Source organism: Pseudorca crassidens, chromosome 20 (genome assembly GCF_039906515.1).
Source record: "Pseudorca crassidens isolate mPseCra1 chromosome 20, mPseCra1.hap1, whole genome shotgun sequence".
Lineage (NCBI taxonomy): Eukaryota > Metazoa > Chordata > Mammalia > Artiodactyla > Delphinidae > Pseudorca > Pseudorca crassidens.
In genome coordinates, this window is record NC_090315.1 from 4,036,393 (window position 1) to 4,053,395 (window position 17,003).

General features: G+C 45.9%; 1 protein-coding gene across 1 annotated transcript in view; it reads left to right on the forward strand.

The window, feature by feature from the left end:
* Window positions 1-15,311, forward strand: part of SMIM17 (small integral membrane protein 17) — a 30,812-nt gene extending 15,501 nt beyond the window's left edge. The window contains exons 2-4 of the mRNA XM_067720693.1: window positions 2,130-2,354; window positions 4,822-4,898; window positions 12,924-15,311. Coding sequence (XP_067576794.1) covers window positions 2,130-2,354; window positions 4,822-4,898; window positions 12,924-13,034 — 413 coding nt within the window. The 3' untranslated portion in view covers window positions 13,035-15,311. The remainder of the gene's footprint in view (window positions 1-2,129; window positions 2,355-4,821; window positions 4,899-12,923) is intronic.
* The last annotated feature ends 1,692 nt before the right edge of the window (window positions 15,312-17,003 follow it).

Genomic DNA, 17,003 nt, shown 5'->3' on the forward strand with positions numbered 1-17,003 from the left:
CTCCCTCAACTTTTTAAAACAGAAATTTAAAGGGTGCTGAAGAGGGGGAATTCTCTCCCTGGGATTCAGTGTTCTGTAGTCCTGGGTGTGTTAAACCTGCCTCCTGGGCTGACCTGATAATGGGCGAGTGCAGGGACTGTGGTGGTGGAGGGTTAGAGACCAAGAAAGGAAGCTGGCCTCTGCCCCGCATGGGATGCCTTGAAAGCGTCTTGACCAGCAAAAGTCTTGTGGAGGATGAAGCTGGGGGAATAGACTGGAGATTGGGGTTAGGGGACAGGATCGGGGTGGGGGTTCAGGTGTGGAGTGGAGCACAGGGGGCAGAAGCAGAGAAGGGACAGAGCAGGTGGGCTCAGGGATTGATCAATTGGATGTGAGGGTGAGGAAGGGGTCAAGTTGCCAATGAAGCCTGCAGAGACTGATGAGGAAGATGGTGGAGCGGGAGTCCCAGAAGACAGGGCGTGCTGGGGGGAGCGGACAGAGGTGTCTGGGGAATGTGTTTGAATTTGGGTTTCAGGGGCCTGTGAGCCAGTCCTCTCTGTAAGGAAGACCTACATGATGATTGGTGAGGCAGAAGAAAAGATATTCTGCATATTTGTAATTTATATGTTAAGTTCTGCTATGAAAACCCTTCATATCTACCCATGGGTACAAGAACAGCACTGCCTGCCACTGTCTCTCCATTCTTGGGCTCAACAATCATCATTTGCATGTTTGCTCTGATCCCCTTTTATCTCTTTATCTCTTTACAGAAGAATTTTAAAGTAAATCTCAGCCATCCCATCAATACACGCCTGCATACTACAAAAACATCTCTAAAAAATAATAAGACGGACATTTTCTTACCTATTCATAAGGCCACTTCCACACTCAACAAAACCGTTGAGATATCCTTGATATTATCAAACACCCAGTCCATAATCAAATTTCCTTGAGTGTCTAAAAAATAATTTTTTTCTTCACAGCAGGTTTCCTTGAGTCTGATTCCAAACATGGTCCCCACATACATTTGATTGTTGAGTCACTAACTTCCCTTTAAATCTAGAGTATGTGCTCTGTGGTTTTAAAATCCGATAAAAGTTTCTGTTTGCATAAACCTAAGCAAGGAAGACCACACTTACAAAAGCTTTTTCATTCACACCAGGAGAACGTACTCCTTAAAAAAAAATACTATTCACGAGGACAGTCAGTGGGTTATATCATGCAACATGGGTAATACATACAGTGTCCTAGAACAAGAACATGAAACCAGCTTTAGAGTCTCAAGGTAAATGGTTATACGTCAAGTTATTTTAGTTCAGATAGCTTCCTGCAAACAGCCTCCTGAATTTTAAGTTGACAAGATATAGAATGAGAATATTAAAGAATATTTAACTTTTAAAAACTAAATTTATCTATTTATTTATTTTTGGCTGCGTTGGGTCTTCCTTACTGCACGCAGGCTTTCTCTGGTTGCAGCTAGCGGGGGCTACTCTTCGTTGCGGTGCACGGGCTTCTCATTGCGGTGGCTTCTCGATGCAGAGCACGGGCTTTAGGCGCGCTGGCTTTGGTAGTTGTGGCACGCGGGCTCAGTAGTTGTGGCTCGCAGGCTCTAGAGCACAGGCTCAGTAGTTGTGGTGCACGGGCTTAGTTTCTCTACGGCATGTGGGGTTTTCCTGGACAAGGGCTCGAACTCGTATCCCCTCCATTGACAGGCAGATTCTTAACCACTGCACCACCAGGGAAGCCCTAAAGAATATTTAATTTTAAATTGGATTTTTAAACCCTTATTTGGCAAATCCTTCTCCTCCTCCTTCTTCTTCTTAATGACAACAGAGGAGAAAGTCATGCTATAGGGGGCTGGAGGGAAGAGTAGGGTCCTTCTCTCTGTAGCTACAGGGATTATGGGGGTAACTCTCTTTTCCTAAAAACTTGTAGCTCTATGCTTTGGGTTGTGGAATGTGTGTATGTGTGTGCGTGCTGTCATTTGGCATGCTGTCTGTCTCTCTCCCCCCACTAGAATGTAAGGCCCAAGAGGGAAAGGAGCTTTGCTTCCCTCACTGCTGTATCTCTGGCACCTAGGAATCATGCCTGACACAGGGCTGGCACTCTGTAAGTATTTGTTGAGTGACTAAATGTCTGTCTGTCCTCAGGTTCTGAGTCCTGTTCCCTGGGAAACCCAACAGAACCCTGGACTGGGGAGAGGAGAAAAAGCCTGCCTTTAAAGTTGAGCCTCCTGGAGAGATGCAGTCTCAGGCCTGAGAAGATGCAGGGGCTGCTGTCTCAGGAGGGCAGGGCCTGGGAGAAGCGTGCTTCCCTCACCAAGGACTGCATGGCTGTGGAGGTTGGGGCCTCTGGCTGTGACAGTGACAAGAAAGGTGAGGGGCAGGGGTCCTGTGGAGGGGGGGAGGTCATGGCAGAGCCTAGGGAAAGACACGACTTCATTCCTTTGCTCCTTTCAACACAGTTTTATGGAGCCTTGTGTCAGTCAGCTTTTGCTGTGTAACAAGTCAGCCCCAAACTGAGTGGCTTAAAGCAGCAGTCATTTAGCTGCTAACAATTCTGTGGGTTGGCAATGTATGTGGCCTCAGGGGACAGTTCTGTTGCCCTTGCCTGTGTCGGCTCCCACAGTGCAGCTGCAGTGAGCTGAAGGGCAGCTTGTTCATCTAAGATGGCTTTACTGGTGTGTCTAGCTGGTTTAATGGTGCTGACTTAAAGCCATGTGTCTCCAGCAGGCTAGCCCAGGCTTATTCTCACGGGGGTGGTTGCAGAGTTCTTGGGACCAGCAAGCAAGGGAAAACCCCAGGTCACAAGCACTTTTTTACCCTCTACTGGCAACCCAGCTGCTTACGGGCCATTGGTTGAAATAAGCCGTATGGTCAAGCTCAGAATCAGTGGGGCAGAGTGGGGAGGGCAGCCCAAGGGTGTGGACACAGGGAGCTGTGAACAAGCTGGAGGCCACTGGGGGCAAAAATCTATCACAAGCACCTACTATGTGCCAGGCGTTAGGGTGTTGCCATGAACAAGATGGCTTTGTAGAGCTCCGATACTTTTTTCTTTTAATATTTATTTATTTATTTCTGGCTGCATTGGGTCCTAGTTGCGTCATGCGCAATCTTTCATTGTGGCACGCAGGCTCTCCTATGGCATGCAGGCTTCTCTCTAGTTGTGGCACAGGGGCTCAGTAGTTGCGGCACACGGGCTTAGTTGCCCTGCGGCATGTGGGATCTTAGTTCCCTGACCGGAGATGGAACCTGCGTCCTCTGCATTGGGAGGTGGATTCTTAACCATTGGACCACCAGAGAAGTCCCAAGCTCCAATTCTAGAGGAGAAAACAGGCACTAAAGAAAGAAGTTACAAAATAGAGAGAAAGGTCATGTCTGACGAGACCTATGGAGACAGTAAAACAGGATGATTGGTGGGGTGTGACAGTGTGATTGGGGAAGGTGGGAGAAGCACAAGAAGGATCAGTTGTTCCAAGGATGAGGGAACAGCTTCAAGGGCAGCCAGAGCTGCACGTGCACGACCCCACATTGGCAGTAAGTTTGCTGTGTTCAAGGAGACCACAGGGAACAGAGCAGGGAGATGGGAGGGGAAAATGATAGAGATCAGCTGGGACCAGTGATGGGGCATCTTGTCGACCTTGGCAAGGAGTTTGCGTGTTACTTGAGTATTGGGAGAGCACTGGAAGGTTTTGAAGAGGAGAAGACAGGATCTCATTTGTATTTCAAAAGATTCTTCTAAATCAGTAGTTCTCAACTGGGGGCAATGTTACACCCCACTGTCCTCCCCAGGCAACATAAGAGATCTTGAATTATCAGAACTGGGGAAATGCTGCTGCCATCTAGTGGGTGGAGGCCAGCAACACTGCTTAGTGTCCTACAGTGCACAGAACAGACACCCCCCCGCCCCCCCCGCCCCCCGCCACAGGGATTTCGCAGCCTGAAATGCCAGCAGTGCCCAGGTTGAGAAACTCTGCGTCCAGCTGCGTGTGAGAATGAACCGTAGGATTAGGAGGTCAAGAGTAGAAGCTGGGAGGCCAGTTGGGAGATTCCTGCAACTGTCCAGGAGTGGACAGGGGAGGAACAAAGAGATATCAAGGGTGACCCCTGGGATTTTGGCCCAAACATCTGGCGAAGAGTGGTGCCATTTGCTGAGATGGGGACACCTGAAAGGCACCCCCACAGGAGAATGGGGGCTGGACCTTCTACTAGGAAAGGCTCCTTCCTTCCACAGGAGATGAGCAGATCTGGGACAGAAGTTGTGGGAAATAGAAATGTCAGTTCTGGCAGTGAGGAGGAGGCTTGGGGCTCCCGGCAGGACCTGGGTGCAGAAAGAGTGGAAAATGGCCATCTCTGGTCCAACCCCCAGTTCTATCGAGTTGAGGAGTGAGAAGGATGTTGAGGTTCGAATATGGGGAGATTTCTTCACTGGAGGCTGGAACCTGGGGAAGCCTTGTTCCTCCTGGTTTAACTCTGTGGCTTTTTCTTCTGCTTTCTCACTCAGTTTTTGCCAGAGGCCTGTAGAGAAGGAACTATTGTACCCATTTGACAGGTGAGGGAATAGAGGCTCAGGTGGTGGATCACATCAGGTGACTCGCTTTAAGTCTCCCAGGTAGTTACTGACAGAAATGGGATCAGAATTCAGGTCTCTCCTTCTCTCCACCCCACCTGAACCACATGGGCAGTGTGTGTGTGTGTGTGTGTGTGTGTGTGTGTGTGTGTGTGTGTGTGTGTGTGGATATCAGCAGAAGAGAGTTGGCAGACAGGAAGAAAGCAGAACCCATCCAGCTGGCCTGGTCACTCACTCATGACTCCTTTCTCCTCCATTCCTCCCCTCACCCAGACCTACCTTCTCCCGAGACTGGGCATCCCCAGGAGTGGAGCTCGGTGGAGGAAGACGATGAGTCAGAGGACTCCCAGGTAAGCTGGCGATTCCTTCCTCTTTTGATGATGCCCCACTCTGCAGATCTCAGTGGGTTGTCACACTCCCTTCCTCAGCTTGGGATTTCCCTGCCCCACAAAAGTCTCTTTGGGGATGTGAGCCCCAAGAGGTCTCCCATGGGAAACAGGACATATTCCATGGTAGTCAGACATGGAGTGGAGGGTCTCAGGTGGTGGGGGTAACTCCACTCATGTGTACCCTCCAACCCTTCACTCATAAATCCTTCATAAATCAACCATTCATTTATCTGTCCTCTCATTTATTCACCTAAGCATCCATCTGTCTACTCACCCGTATACCCATCCATCCATCCATCCATCCACGTGAGGTCATCTGTCTATTGACTTATTCATCCATCCATCGACCCTCCCAACTACTCACCCTTCTACCTATCCATTCATCCATCTACCCATTGAACTTCCACCATCCATTCATCTGTCCTCTGATTCATCCACCCAGCCTTTCATTTACCTACTCATCCACACACCCATTCCATCCATCCATATATCCAGTTATCTATATACCCAGTCATCTGCCCATTCATCCATATGCAACCACTCCATCCATTCAACCCACCCACTCATCCATCCCTCTATCCACTCATCTATCTACCCACGCATTCATCTATGTACTACCTGTTGGCTGTTGGAAGGATGTGGCTACTATTCATCCACCCATATGCCTACTCATCCATCCATCCATCCATCCATCCATCCATCCATCCATCCATCCAACCATCCAACCACCAACTACCTACTGGGTTTTAATCCAAGTGCTGCAAATAAAACCAAAAAGAGTTATCAAGCACATTCCTTTCACTGAAATACCTAGTGTTTTCTGTGGGGGGCATAAGACATCAACATGTGAAATAATAACAGTGGTTCTTTTATTTACATATTTATCTTATACATTAGGAAAAAACCACATAACCACTCTTGGCAACACATGAGGGTCTCATCTGCCAATCGTATATCAGAAATCCAACTTGGACTGGCTCAAGCCAGGAAAAGGTTTATTGACACAAGGTGGGGGGAGGCAAGCTGAACAACCAACCATGATAGTGTAGAAATAAGTGCTGGCTGCACGTGAGATAGCTCAATAGAAGAAGAAAGTAACTCTGTGGTCCAGGATGTTTATTCTTGAATACCCAAGAGACACCATACCTGAGATTTTAGGGATGAGTAATTTCCCAGGCAGAGCAGGGGAGGAAACAGCATGTGCAAAGACGGAGACATGATGTAATAAGGCACATTTGGGGGAACACTGGAGTTAGGGGCATAGCAGGGACTGGGATGAGATCATTCATTCAGTCCATAACTATTTGTTGCGCACCTACTATGTGCCAGGCAGTGTTCAAGGCAATGAGGGTGCAACAGTGAATGGGAGAGCGATGGCTCCTCTTTTCATGGGTTCACAGTCACCGAGGTAGACAGACAATCAGCAAAATGAGTAGCTAACCTATACTTCATGCTGGATGGTAATAAGTGCTATGGAGAAAAATTAAGCAGAGTTATGGGCATACGAGGTGAAGGTAAATGTTGCTATTTTAAGAAGATTGTCAAGGAAGTACCCCTGAGAGAGAGCTATTGGAGTACAGACCTGAAGGAGGTGGGGAGTGAGACTGGCAGATATATCTGGTGGGGAGAAGTTCTGGGCAGAGAGAGTACAGCAAGTGCAAAGGCCCTGAGGTAGGAGTGCGCCTGGAATGCATGAGGAACAGCAGGGCTGGGGGGTGTTGGTTGGCTGGAGAAGAGTGGAAAGGAATAGTAGGATATGAGGTCATGGTGGTGATGGGGGTGTATGATGTAGGGTATTGTCAACCATGCTAAAATGTTGGCTTTCACTCTGAGTTGGGTGGCTACTGTAAGGCAGAGAAGGTTCCAGCTTACGTTTCACAGGACCCTCTCACTGCTGAGTTCCACGCCAAGGAGGTTGGGTGTATCTTTCTTTTTAATTTTAAAGAAGGGTTTTTATTTTTATTTATTTATTTATTTGGCTACGCAGCTTGTGGGATCTTAGTTCCCCAACCAGGGATGGAACCCCCACTCCCTGCAGTGGAAGCGCAGTCTTAACCACTGGACCGCCAGGGAAGTCCCCAGGTGTATCTTGTAGGCAGTGGGGAGCCTCTGGGGATTTGGGGATCTACAGAAACCACTCTTTTGGCCTCCGTGGAAGGAAGGGAGATTGGATGAGGCAGAGGGAGAGGCAGAGGTGTAGAAACCAGTCAGGAACCTCCAGCTGGTTGGAAGTGGTCCAGGTAAGGAACGCACTGATGTCACACGTATTATGGGACTGACATGATTCTAAGTGGTTCTTGTTATTTTATTTTACATTTTTTAAAAAAATTTTTTATTGGAGTAGAGTTGATTTACAATGTTGTGTTAGTTTCAGGTGCACAACAGAGTGAATCAGTTATACATGTATATATTTTCATTCTTTTTTAGATTCTTTCCCCATATAGGTTATTACAGAATATTGAGTTCCCTGTGCTAGACAGTAGGTCTTTATTAGTTATCTATTTTGTATACAGTATAGTGTGTATGTTAATCCCCAACTCCTAATTTATCTCTCCCCTCCCCTTTCCCCTTTGGTAACCATAAGTTTGTTTTCTACATCTGTGACTCTATTTCTGTTTTGCAAATAAGTTTATTTTCATCATTTTTTTAGATTCCACATAAAAGCAATATCATATGATATTTGTCTTTCTCTGTCTGACTTACTTCACTTAGTATGATCATCTCCAGGTCCATCCATGTTGCTGCAAATGGCATTATTTCATTCTTTTTTATGGCTGAGTAATATTCCATTGTGTATATGTACCACGTCTTCTTTATCCATTCCTCTGTTGATGGACATTTAGGTTGCTTCCATGTCTTGGGTGGTTCTTGTTATTAACTCGACACTCACTAGCTCTCATTATTAATTCATGAGCCCTGTGAAGTAGTTAGTATGGTTTCCCTCCCTTTAAGATGAAGTTAGGGTGGGGGAGGTGCCCAGAGACCTCTGTGACATCATTCATTCATTCACTCATTCACTCCGTCATGGCTCATTCAACCAACATTGATGGAGCACAGGCTGGGACCCGGCAGGGGTGGGCGGTGGGTCCTGACCCAGCTGACCTTTCTGCACGGACTCAGCCTCCTTCCTATAGGTGGCCCCCTTCCAAAAAACAAAAGAGAAAATCAGGCCATATGGGACCAGAGACCTTTAATATCAATCAGAGGCAGGCTCCACAGCCCTCACCATGGGGCTAACTCAATTTATTTGATTCTCTTAATAGTTCTTGATGTGGGATCCGTTACAATTGTATTTTACAGACAGGGAAACTAAGGCACAGAGAGGTCAAGTACACTTTCCCCGGAGCACCCAGCTTGTAAGTGGTAGGGGTGGGATTTGAATCCAGTGCCTTTCTTAACCACTAAAGTATCCTGTCTGTCTGGGGAATTTATCCTCCCCAAGAGAGGACTGGGGATAAGGGGTGAGGGCTTCTCCCCATCTCACTACTCAGTTATGTCCCTCCACCCCTCAGGTGGGGAGGAGTGAGTGAAGGAATGGAGGGGAGGAAAGGAGTTACTTTCCTAATATTTCTTTTTTTAAAATTTATTTTACTTATTTTATTTTTGGCTGCATTGGGTCTTCGTTGCTGTGCGTGGGCTTTCTCTAGTTGCGGCGAGCGGGGACTACTCTTCGTTGTGGTGTGCGGGCTTCTCATTGTGGTGGCTTCTCTTGTTGCGGAGCACGGGCTCTAGGCGTGCAGGCTTCAGTAGTTGTGGCACATGGGCTCTAGAGTGCAGGTTCAGTAGTTGTGGTACACGGGCTCAGTAGTTGTGGCGCATGGGCTTAGTTGCTCTGCGGCATGTGGGATCTTCCCGGACCAGACCTCGAACCCATGTCCCCTGCATTGGCAGACAGATTCCCAACCACTGCACCACCCAGGGAAGCACCCTGATATTTCTTCGTGTTTTTTAAGATTTTTTTTTTGATGTGGACCATTTTTAGTCTTTATTGAATTTGTTACAATACTGCCTCTGTTCTATGCCTTGGCTTCCTGGCCGAAAAGCATGTGGTATCCCAGGTCCCCGACCAGGGATAGAACCCACACTCCCTGCATTGGAAGGTGAAGTCCTAACCACTGGACCACCAGGGAAGTCCCCTGACATTTCTAAGAGGCAGAAATTCCCACTCTATGGCCCCAGACATAGGAAAGCAGGGAGGAAAAAATAGTCCCATCACTCCCATACCATAAAATACAAGCATGTGTCACAAATGCAAACCTTCTCAGAGTATGAGGTAAGGAAAGAAATAGACTTGGTAAAAGTTGCTATAAAAGCAAAACTCATCTACAACATTAGAAATCCAGATACTGGTTCCCTTCGAGGTGGGGTAAGTGAGGGAGCATGAGAGGGGGACATTTTGGGGTGCTGATAATGATCTGCTTCTTCTTCTGGGTGCCAGTTACACGATTCACCTTCCGGAGATTCATCACGCTTGTAGGATACATGCAATTTTCTCTTTGCATATTATACTTCAACAGAATGTTTTTAGAAGGTTGTCCCGTTTCCTTGCAGGCATTTTTTTTCCTGGAAGATGAGACTGAACTAGGATTCTTGTGCAAGGGATTTATTGAGGAAGTGTGTTCTTGGGTAGAACCGTAAGGGGTGAGGGAGGCTGGGAAGGAGGAGAGGGAGTGAGGCAAATATTATATGGGTTTAACTGAGGTCCGGCTTCAGTCTGATCCCACAGGGAGCTCTGGAGTGTGAATAATACCAGTCCTTCTCTGAGCCAGTGGGGAGGCTTTTATCTCCCATCGCTGGTTGTGGACAGTGAGTGTAACCTTCTAGGTAACTCTCTAGAGAGGTGGCTCCTCTTAGCAAAGGGCATTTCTTAGGAGAAAGGGGGCAACCATAAATATAAACCATAAACTATCAAGTTAGCAGCCAACACTCACAGCAGCTGGAGGAGAAACAAAGAGGAACTAAGTGAGGCACTGACAGGTCCATTACATGTGGTGTCGTGTGCGTGTGTGTATGTGTAAAATTTTTGGATTTCAGATGAGCCATATTAACTACATTTTCTTCTTTTTTAAAACTTTTTTTTTTTTTACATTTTCCTGAATTTATACTCTGCTTTTTAAAAATGGAGGCATACCTAGGACTTCCTTGGTGGTCCAGTGTTTAAGACTCTGTGCTTCCACTGCAGGGGACACGGGTTAGATCCCTGGTCGGGGAAATTGAGATCCCGCATGCTGAACAGCACAGCCAAAAAAAAAAAAAAAAAAATGGGGGCATAAGTATTTCCAATAAAACGCACATGTCAGTAAGTGTCGACACACATATATGCTTGTGTAACCAACCTGCCATCATCCTAGAAAATGCCTTCATCTTCCTTTCCAGTCTGACTCACTCCCTCATCCCAGTTCTGATTTCTGGTTGCATAGATTCGTTTTGCCTTCATATAAATAGAGTCCTACAGTAAATGACATATATTTCTTAACCCCCGAAAAAGGAAATTATAGCAAGATTATTATTCTGCCATTTAGTGTTTTCACAACAATATCGTCTGGATAACTTTCCATCCTGATCACTTTCATCCTTTTTTAAAATTACGTTTTACAGCTGCCGAATATTCTATACTGCAGTTGTGTCATGCCCATTTCCTCAACAGATGAATTGTTAGGTTATCCTTGTTTTTGTTGCCACAGGAGAATGAATGTTTATCCAGTTGGCTTCATTTTCTGTAGCGTGGATTATTAGGGGCTTCATAAGATCTCTGAATGTAGATCCACTGAATCCGAAATTCCCACGGTGGAGCCCAAAATACGTGAAAAACTCCCCCAGGAGGTTTCTGATGCTCTGCCAGGTTTGGGAACTGCTGACGTGGGTTATTCTCTCCAGGTTGTAAAAGGAAGGAGGTGGCATCCAGTGGGGGAGAGCAAGCTAGAGGGAGGAATTGGTCCTTTCCCGAAGATTAGAGATGTGAATCCCATTAATGGTTTATAACATGCTTTAACATCTCATAGTACGTGTCCCCTTCATTTCTCTCCTTTAACAGAATTTTTTTAATGTTCACCACTGCCTAGCTTTCCAGATAACTCATTCATGCCCGTTCCCAAAACTTCCCAGATATTTTAATAGCAATTGCATTTAACTCATCGTTATTTTGCAGAAGAATTGTCACCGTTTTAAACATTTTGTCTTCCCATCCTTCGTTGTGGTATGTTCTTTTTTTGGGGGGACCGTGCCACGCAGCATGCGGGATCTTAGTCCAGGGATCAAACCCGTGCCCCCTGCAGTGGAAGCACAGAGTCCTAACCACTGGACTGCCAGGGAAGTCCCTGTCTTTCCATTCATTCATTCATTTGAGAAATATTTATAAACTTGGACTCTGGGTCAGGCACTGGAGATACAGCCACGAGCAAACTAAAATCTCTGCCCTCTCTGGACACGGGAGAAAGAGAGCTGGGGAGGGCAGATGGGTGGTCTACCGTGGGGAGGTATTGGGGGATGCTGTTCTATACAGAGTGGTGTGGGTGGGGGTTTCTAAAGATGTGGTGGAAAATGTGGAGCTGGAAGATGTGGCAGAGATATCCAGGCAGGAGAAAGCATAACTGCAAAGCTTGGAGGTGAGAGTGGCTGGGGCAGAGTGACTTTAGCTTTGGAGGGATCGCTCTGGCTGACGCATGCAAAAGAAATTGGGGGTGAGGGGAATGTCAGGATAAGAAACAAGAGTGCCCAATTTTTAACCCAATTGTTTGGAGGTTTTTTTGTTTTGTTTTGTTTTTTGGTATTTAGTTGCATGAGTTCTTCATATGTTTTGGATATTAACTTTTTGTCAGATGTATGATTTACAAATATTTTCTCCCATTCAATAGTTTGCCCTTTTGTTGATAGTTTCCTTTGCTGTGCAGAAGCATTTTTGTTTGATGTAGTCCCACTTGTTTATTTTTGTTTTTGTTGCTTGTGCTTCTGTTGTCATATAAAAAAAAAATCATTGCCAATACCAATATGAAGGAACCGTTGCCTTATGTTTCTTCCATGAGTTTTGTGGTTTTAAGTTTTACATTCAAGTCTTTAGTCCATGTTGAGTTAGTATGGCAGTATGGTGTAAGATAGTGGTACAGTTTCCCATAAAATAAACTCTGAAATTGAATTAAAACAAAGAAAGAAACAAGAGTGATGGTGACTTTGACCGGTGTGATGGTACTGGGGGGAGTGGATGGAAGTGGTCAGCGTCTGGATGTATTTGGAAGGTGAAGCCAACAGCATTGGCTGGTGGGTTGGAGGTGGGTATTGAGAGACAGGAGTCAAGGGTGCCACAGTTGGATGCCTGGAGGGACCTGAGGGGTAGACTGGGGGAAAACTGCAAGAGGACATATTTTTTTGGCCAGTGGGGAGGGATATTTCGGAAATGTAAAGTTTAAGATGCCCATGAGATATTCAAGCGGAGATGACAGGTATACAGTGAGATTTATGTCAGGAATTTAAGAGAGGGTTGGGTCAAGAAAAACACACACACACACGTACATGTGAAGATCATTAGAGTACAGGTGGTATTTGAAACTGTGAGAATTTATATATCATTTTGAAATTTTCACCACATGTATCATCATTCTGATATTTCATCTGCTAGGACATAGGTATAGTACTTACTTTTGTATATTTATATCTGGTCACTTTGTTGTATACTTTTTTATTTGTTTTTATTGAGGTATAGTTAATTTACAATGTTGTGTTAGTTTCAAGTGTACAGCAAAGTGATTAGTTATACATATACATAATTTTTCTTTTTCAGATTCTTTTCCATTATAGGTTATTACGAGATATTGAGGATAGTTCCCTGTGCTATAGTTTGTAGTTTTTAATTCAAACAGCTTTACAGCTGATACACTGTCTCATTCCCAATCCTGTAATCCCATTTTCTTGCACGTGACAATGGTGGCTCCCCCTCTGATATTTATAGTTTTTCTTTCTTCTTTTTTTTTTTTTTTTGTGTGTGTGTTTCAGGGCTTTGTGGAGTGGTCAAAAGCTCCGCAACAAATGACCATAGTCTTGGTAGTGTGTGTGCTTTATTTGTTCCTGGTTTTAACAGGGATGCCTATGATGTTTCACATTTAACTATAAAAGTGGCTATTGTTTAGAAATAGATGCCCTGTGTCATGTTAAGGAAGAGACCTGATTAAAAATCAGGAACAGGTCTTGAATATTATCAAATGCCTTTTAAACATCCATTGAGATGATTTTTCTTTTGTATTTAACCTTTTTGTGTGAGGTTTCACTGACCTTAAGACATCATCGATTGTAAAACACGCATTACTTTGTATACCCCTGAGAAAGAAAAAAAATGCTACTTAAATGTAAGATGCCACCAAGTGGAAGATGCATCCTGACTTCAGAGAAGGTGAACACGTGCAACTTAGGAGCGATAAGATCTGGTAGATTTCTTAATTACAAATCATCTTTGCATTCTTAGGATGGTGGTACAGCAGTCTTTTCAGATATTGAATTCTATTTCTTGATATTTTCTGTAGGATTCTTGCCTCTATCTTCTTATGTAAGACTGGTGCTATCTTTGTTAAGTTTTGGTATCGTGGCTAAGCTTGCATCATGGAAGGACTTGAGTAAAGTTTAACCTTTTTCTGTGCTTTCGAATACTTTCTGTAGCTTGAGAAGTATCAATTCCTTGACATTTTGAAAGAATTCACCAGTAAAGTAATCAGGTCCTAGAGCTATGGAGGGGAAGTTTCAGTGAGTTCTTGGATGGCTTTCTCCATTTCTTCTCATGTTATTAGCTTATGAATACTTTTTACTCCATTAATTTTTATGATTTACAGTGTTCTCTTATCCCCTAGGCTATACTTCATTCCACTAAGCTTCCCCCCCCCCAGATGATTAGCTTATTTGTGCACAGTATTTTATAATTAAACAAAATCTTCTCTTTATTTTATTCTCTCCCCTTTCTGCCTTTCAACTTCGGTTTGTGGTTATTAGATTTGTCAAAGTTTTATCTAGTTTATTATTAATTTTCTGAAGAACCATCATTAGGATTTATTTATGTCCATTATTTCTCTAGTTTATAATTTGTTTTCCTTTAACATGTATTGGGTTTATTTATTTATTTATTTATTTTCGCCGTATGCGGGCCTCTCACTGTTGTGGCCTCTCCTGTTGCGGAGCACAGGCACCGGACGTGCAGGCTCAGCGGCCACGGCTCACGGGCCCAGTCGCTCCGCAGCATGTGGGATCCTCCCAGACCGGGGCACAAACCCGTGTCCCCTGCATCGGCAGGCGGACTCTCAACCACTGCGCCACCAGGGAAGCCCAGTTATTTTGTTTTAATAGGACTTTCAGTGGCCTCCCCTGAGTTTGCTAGAGAAATCAGGGCAGGAGAAGTATGGGCTTCTCTCTCTCTCCATTCCCCTCTCTGGATGATTGCACCCAACAAGCCAACAACTGGCCCTTAAAAGAAAGAAACACAAGCCTCAGCTGTTTCATTCATTAGTATTTTATTGGTTGCAAATAGGTGAGTCTCAATACAAATGAACTCAAGCAACGAGATTCATTATAGATTCACTTACACCAAAGTTCAGAATGAAATCGGCTTCATTTAGAGCTGGAATGAACTGTTGTGATGACTGAATATGTAAATGAGGATATGTAAGCTGTGTTAAAGAAGTTATTTGTAAAAGGCATTGACCAATGCAGAAAATAATTTAAAATAAAATATCTCTTTTCAGGAATGGTATTCTTGGAAATGTTGGGAAAAGATTCCTGGGTCTTGGAAGATAATTACTAGAAATATGCAGGGGAGGTAGTATATCTTTTTTTTTTTTTTAATGTATTAAGTATTCCTGGAACAAAAGCAGTGAGTTGGAAGGAGAGGATTGTCCAAGTAAACAATGGATTTATGAGGAAAAAAATTTAGAGCTGGTTCTCCAGGTCTAAAAATATTGCTGAGGACTTTCCGCTGACCTCCTAGTTACCTTCCTTTTGGGGGTGACCTCCTTCTCCTTCTCCATGTGGCTGGGAGAATAGCTACCACCCCCATCACCTACTTGGCAAGGCAAGGAGGCGGGGGTGGTTTCAGGGCAGATTCTCATTACACACACACCCCCTCCCGTCGCTGCTTGGCTGCAGGGACCAGAGTCTTGCAATAAAGGATGCAGAGGCCTGAGGCAGGAACAAGCTGTTGGAGGAGCAGGCGAAGAACGATGCGCAGCTGGGCAAGAGTGGAATGGAGATGCCTGTGGAGACCATCATAGATGTCCAGGCCAAGGGACTGTGATTAGCTCAGACGGAGCTGGTAATCTTAATCACATTTGTGAGATATTGAAAATTATCACGCTAGTAATATAAATCATATTAGCAGTGCTTATTTATTTGGGTTCTACCACATGCCAGGAACCTCATTTCATGGATGATTAAAGTCTCCACCAGCACCGCTGATGCTCTGTTCTCCACCCAACAGCCAGGCAGATCCCATTAAACCATAATTAAGACCATGTATAATGCACACCTCAGCAAGTAAAAGCTAAAGTCCTCACAATAGCCGTCCAGCCCCACGCAAACCCGCCTGCGCCCCCATCTCTGCTTTTTGCTCCCTCCGCTGCTCCAGCTGCTGCTCCAGCTGCACTGGCCTCTTTGCTGTTCCAACAAGCGCATCGTGCACCAGCCTCAGGACTTTTGCACCAGCTCTGGAATGGACCTCTGCCTGGAATGCTCTTCCCCCATAAGCCCACATGGCTCCCTCAGTCCTACAGGTCTCTGCTCCAACGTTCGCCTCCTTAAAGAGGATTTCCTTGACCACCCCATCCGCAGTTCACTCTGATCATCCTTATAGCCTGTATCACCACCTGACAATTACGGATTAATGCGGCTCTTTTCTGGCGTCCTCCTACTCGGGTGGCTTTCCCCAGAGAAACTTGGTCTTGGGAAGGTTGAATTAGAGAGGGCTGCAGAGATCAGGCTCTGTCTCCCAGGAACCCTTCCTACACCCACACCACCTTGTGGGGCCCCAGCCTCTTGGACCCTCTCCCCCAAATGCTTGAAGCTGCTCTGTCCCCTCCTGGAATGGAGATGTTGGACCCAGGGTAGAATCTCTCTATAGTATGTGGGGTACGTGGTGGAGGGGGAAATAGGTCAAATAAGTTGGCAAATATGGCAAATTTAAAATCATAGGGAAATAGCTGGGATGCCCAGCCGCTGGTCCATAGCTTGTAATTCTCATCATGAGACTGCCTACTCCGAGGATGGGCAATTCCGGTTGTGAGAGTGGTTTTGGGGTCGGTGGGCTTGCTGCAAGCTGCCACCAGGGAGCGGCTTCAGCATCCAGCACCATGGTGTTCATGGACTGTCCACTTCTCTTCCTCTTGACCTTATCTGTATCCCTAAATTTCAAAAGCTCCGAAACAAACATTTTCGATGACTCCTGCTCCAGGGGCTCAGCTCCTTCTGCAGCTGTAGACACTCAGACTCTGACCTCGCGGGGGCTCCATTCTTTCTGCAGCAGGAGGGTCTACAAACTCCTGCTTCCTCTGGGGGCTGCTGACTGCAGCAGGAAGGACTCAGGGCAGACTCGCCACACACATCCCTACAGCCCATCCCTGCTCCTGGGCAGGGACAGGAGGTCACAGCCGGCCAACCAGCCTACACGCGAGGCCGGAGCAGCACAGTCCCCCACGAAGTCAAAATCAGCTTGGGAGCCCTTCACCCAGCGAATACAGGCTGGTGCCTGTGGACTCAAGGGGCGCCGGAGCCCTCTGCGCCTGCGCACTCGGACCAGGTAGGCTCTCCCTGAAGTCTTGGTGGGAGGGCTCAGTGGACAGTCCTGTGGCCCCGCCCACGGCCCTGTAGCCCCACCCCCACCCAAGGCGGGGCTGACCCGCAGCTCTCCAGCTGCTGAGGGCCTGTTTCTTCTGTTTTCTCGGGTCATTGAACTCAGCACCATGTCTGTAAACTAGGTTCCATTTTACTCATTCACCCATTTCACCTGGCATTTACTGAACACCTACTGTGTGCATAGGCCTGAACTGAGCAAAGGTCAGAGGGAGGAGCCAGACTCTGTGTGGTCCATGACCCTGAATGGCT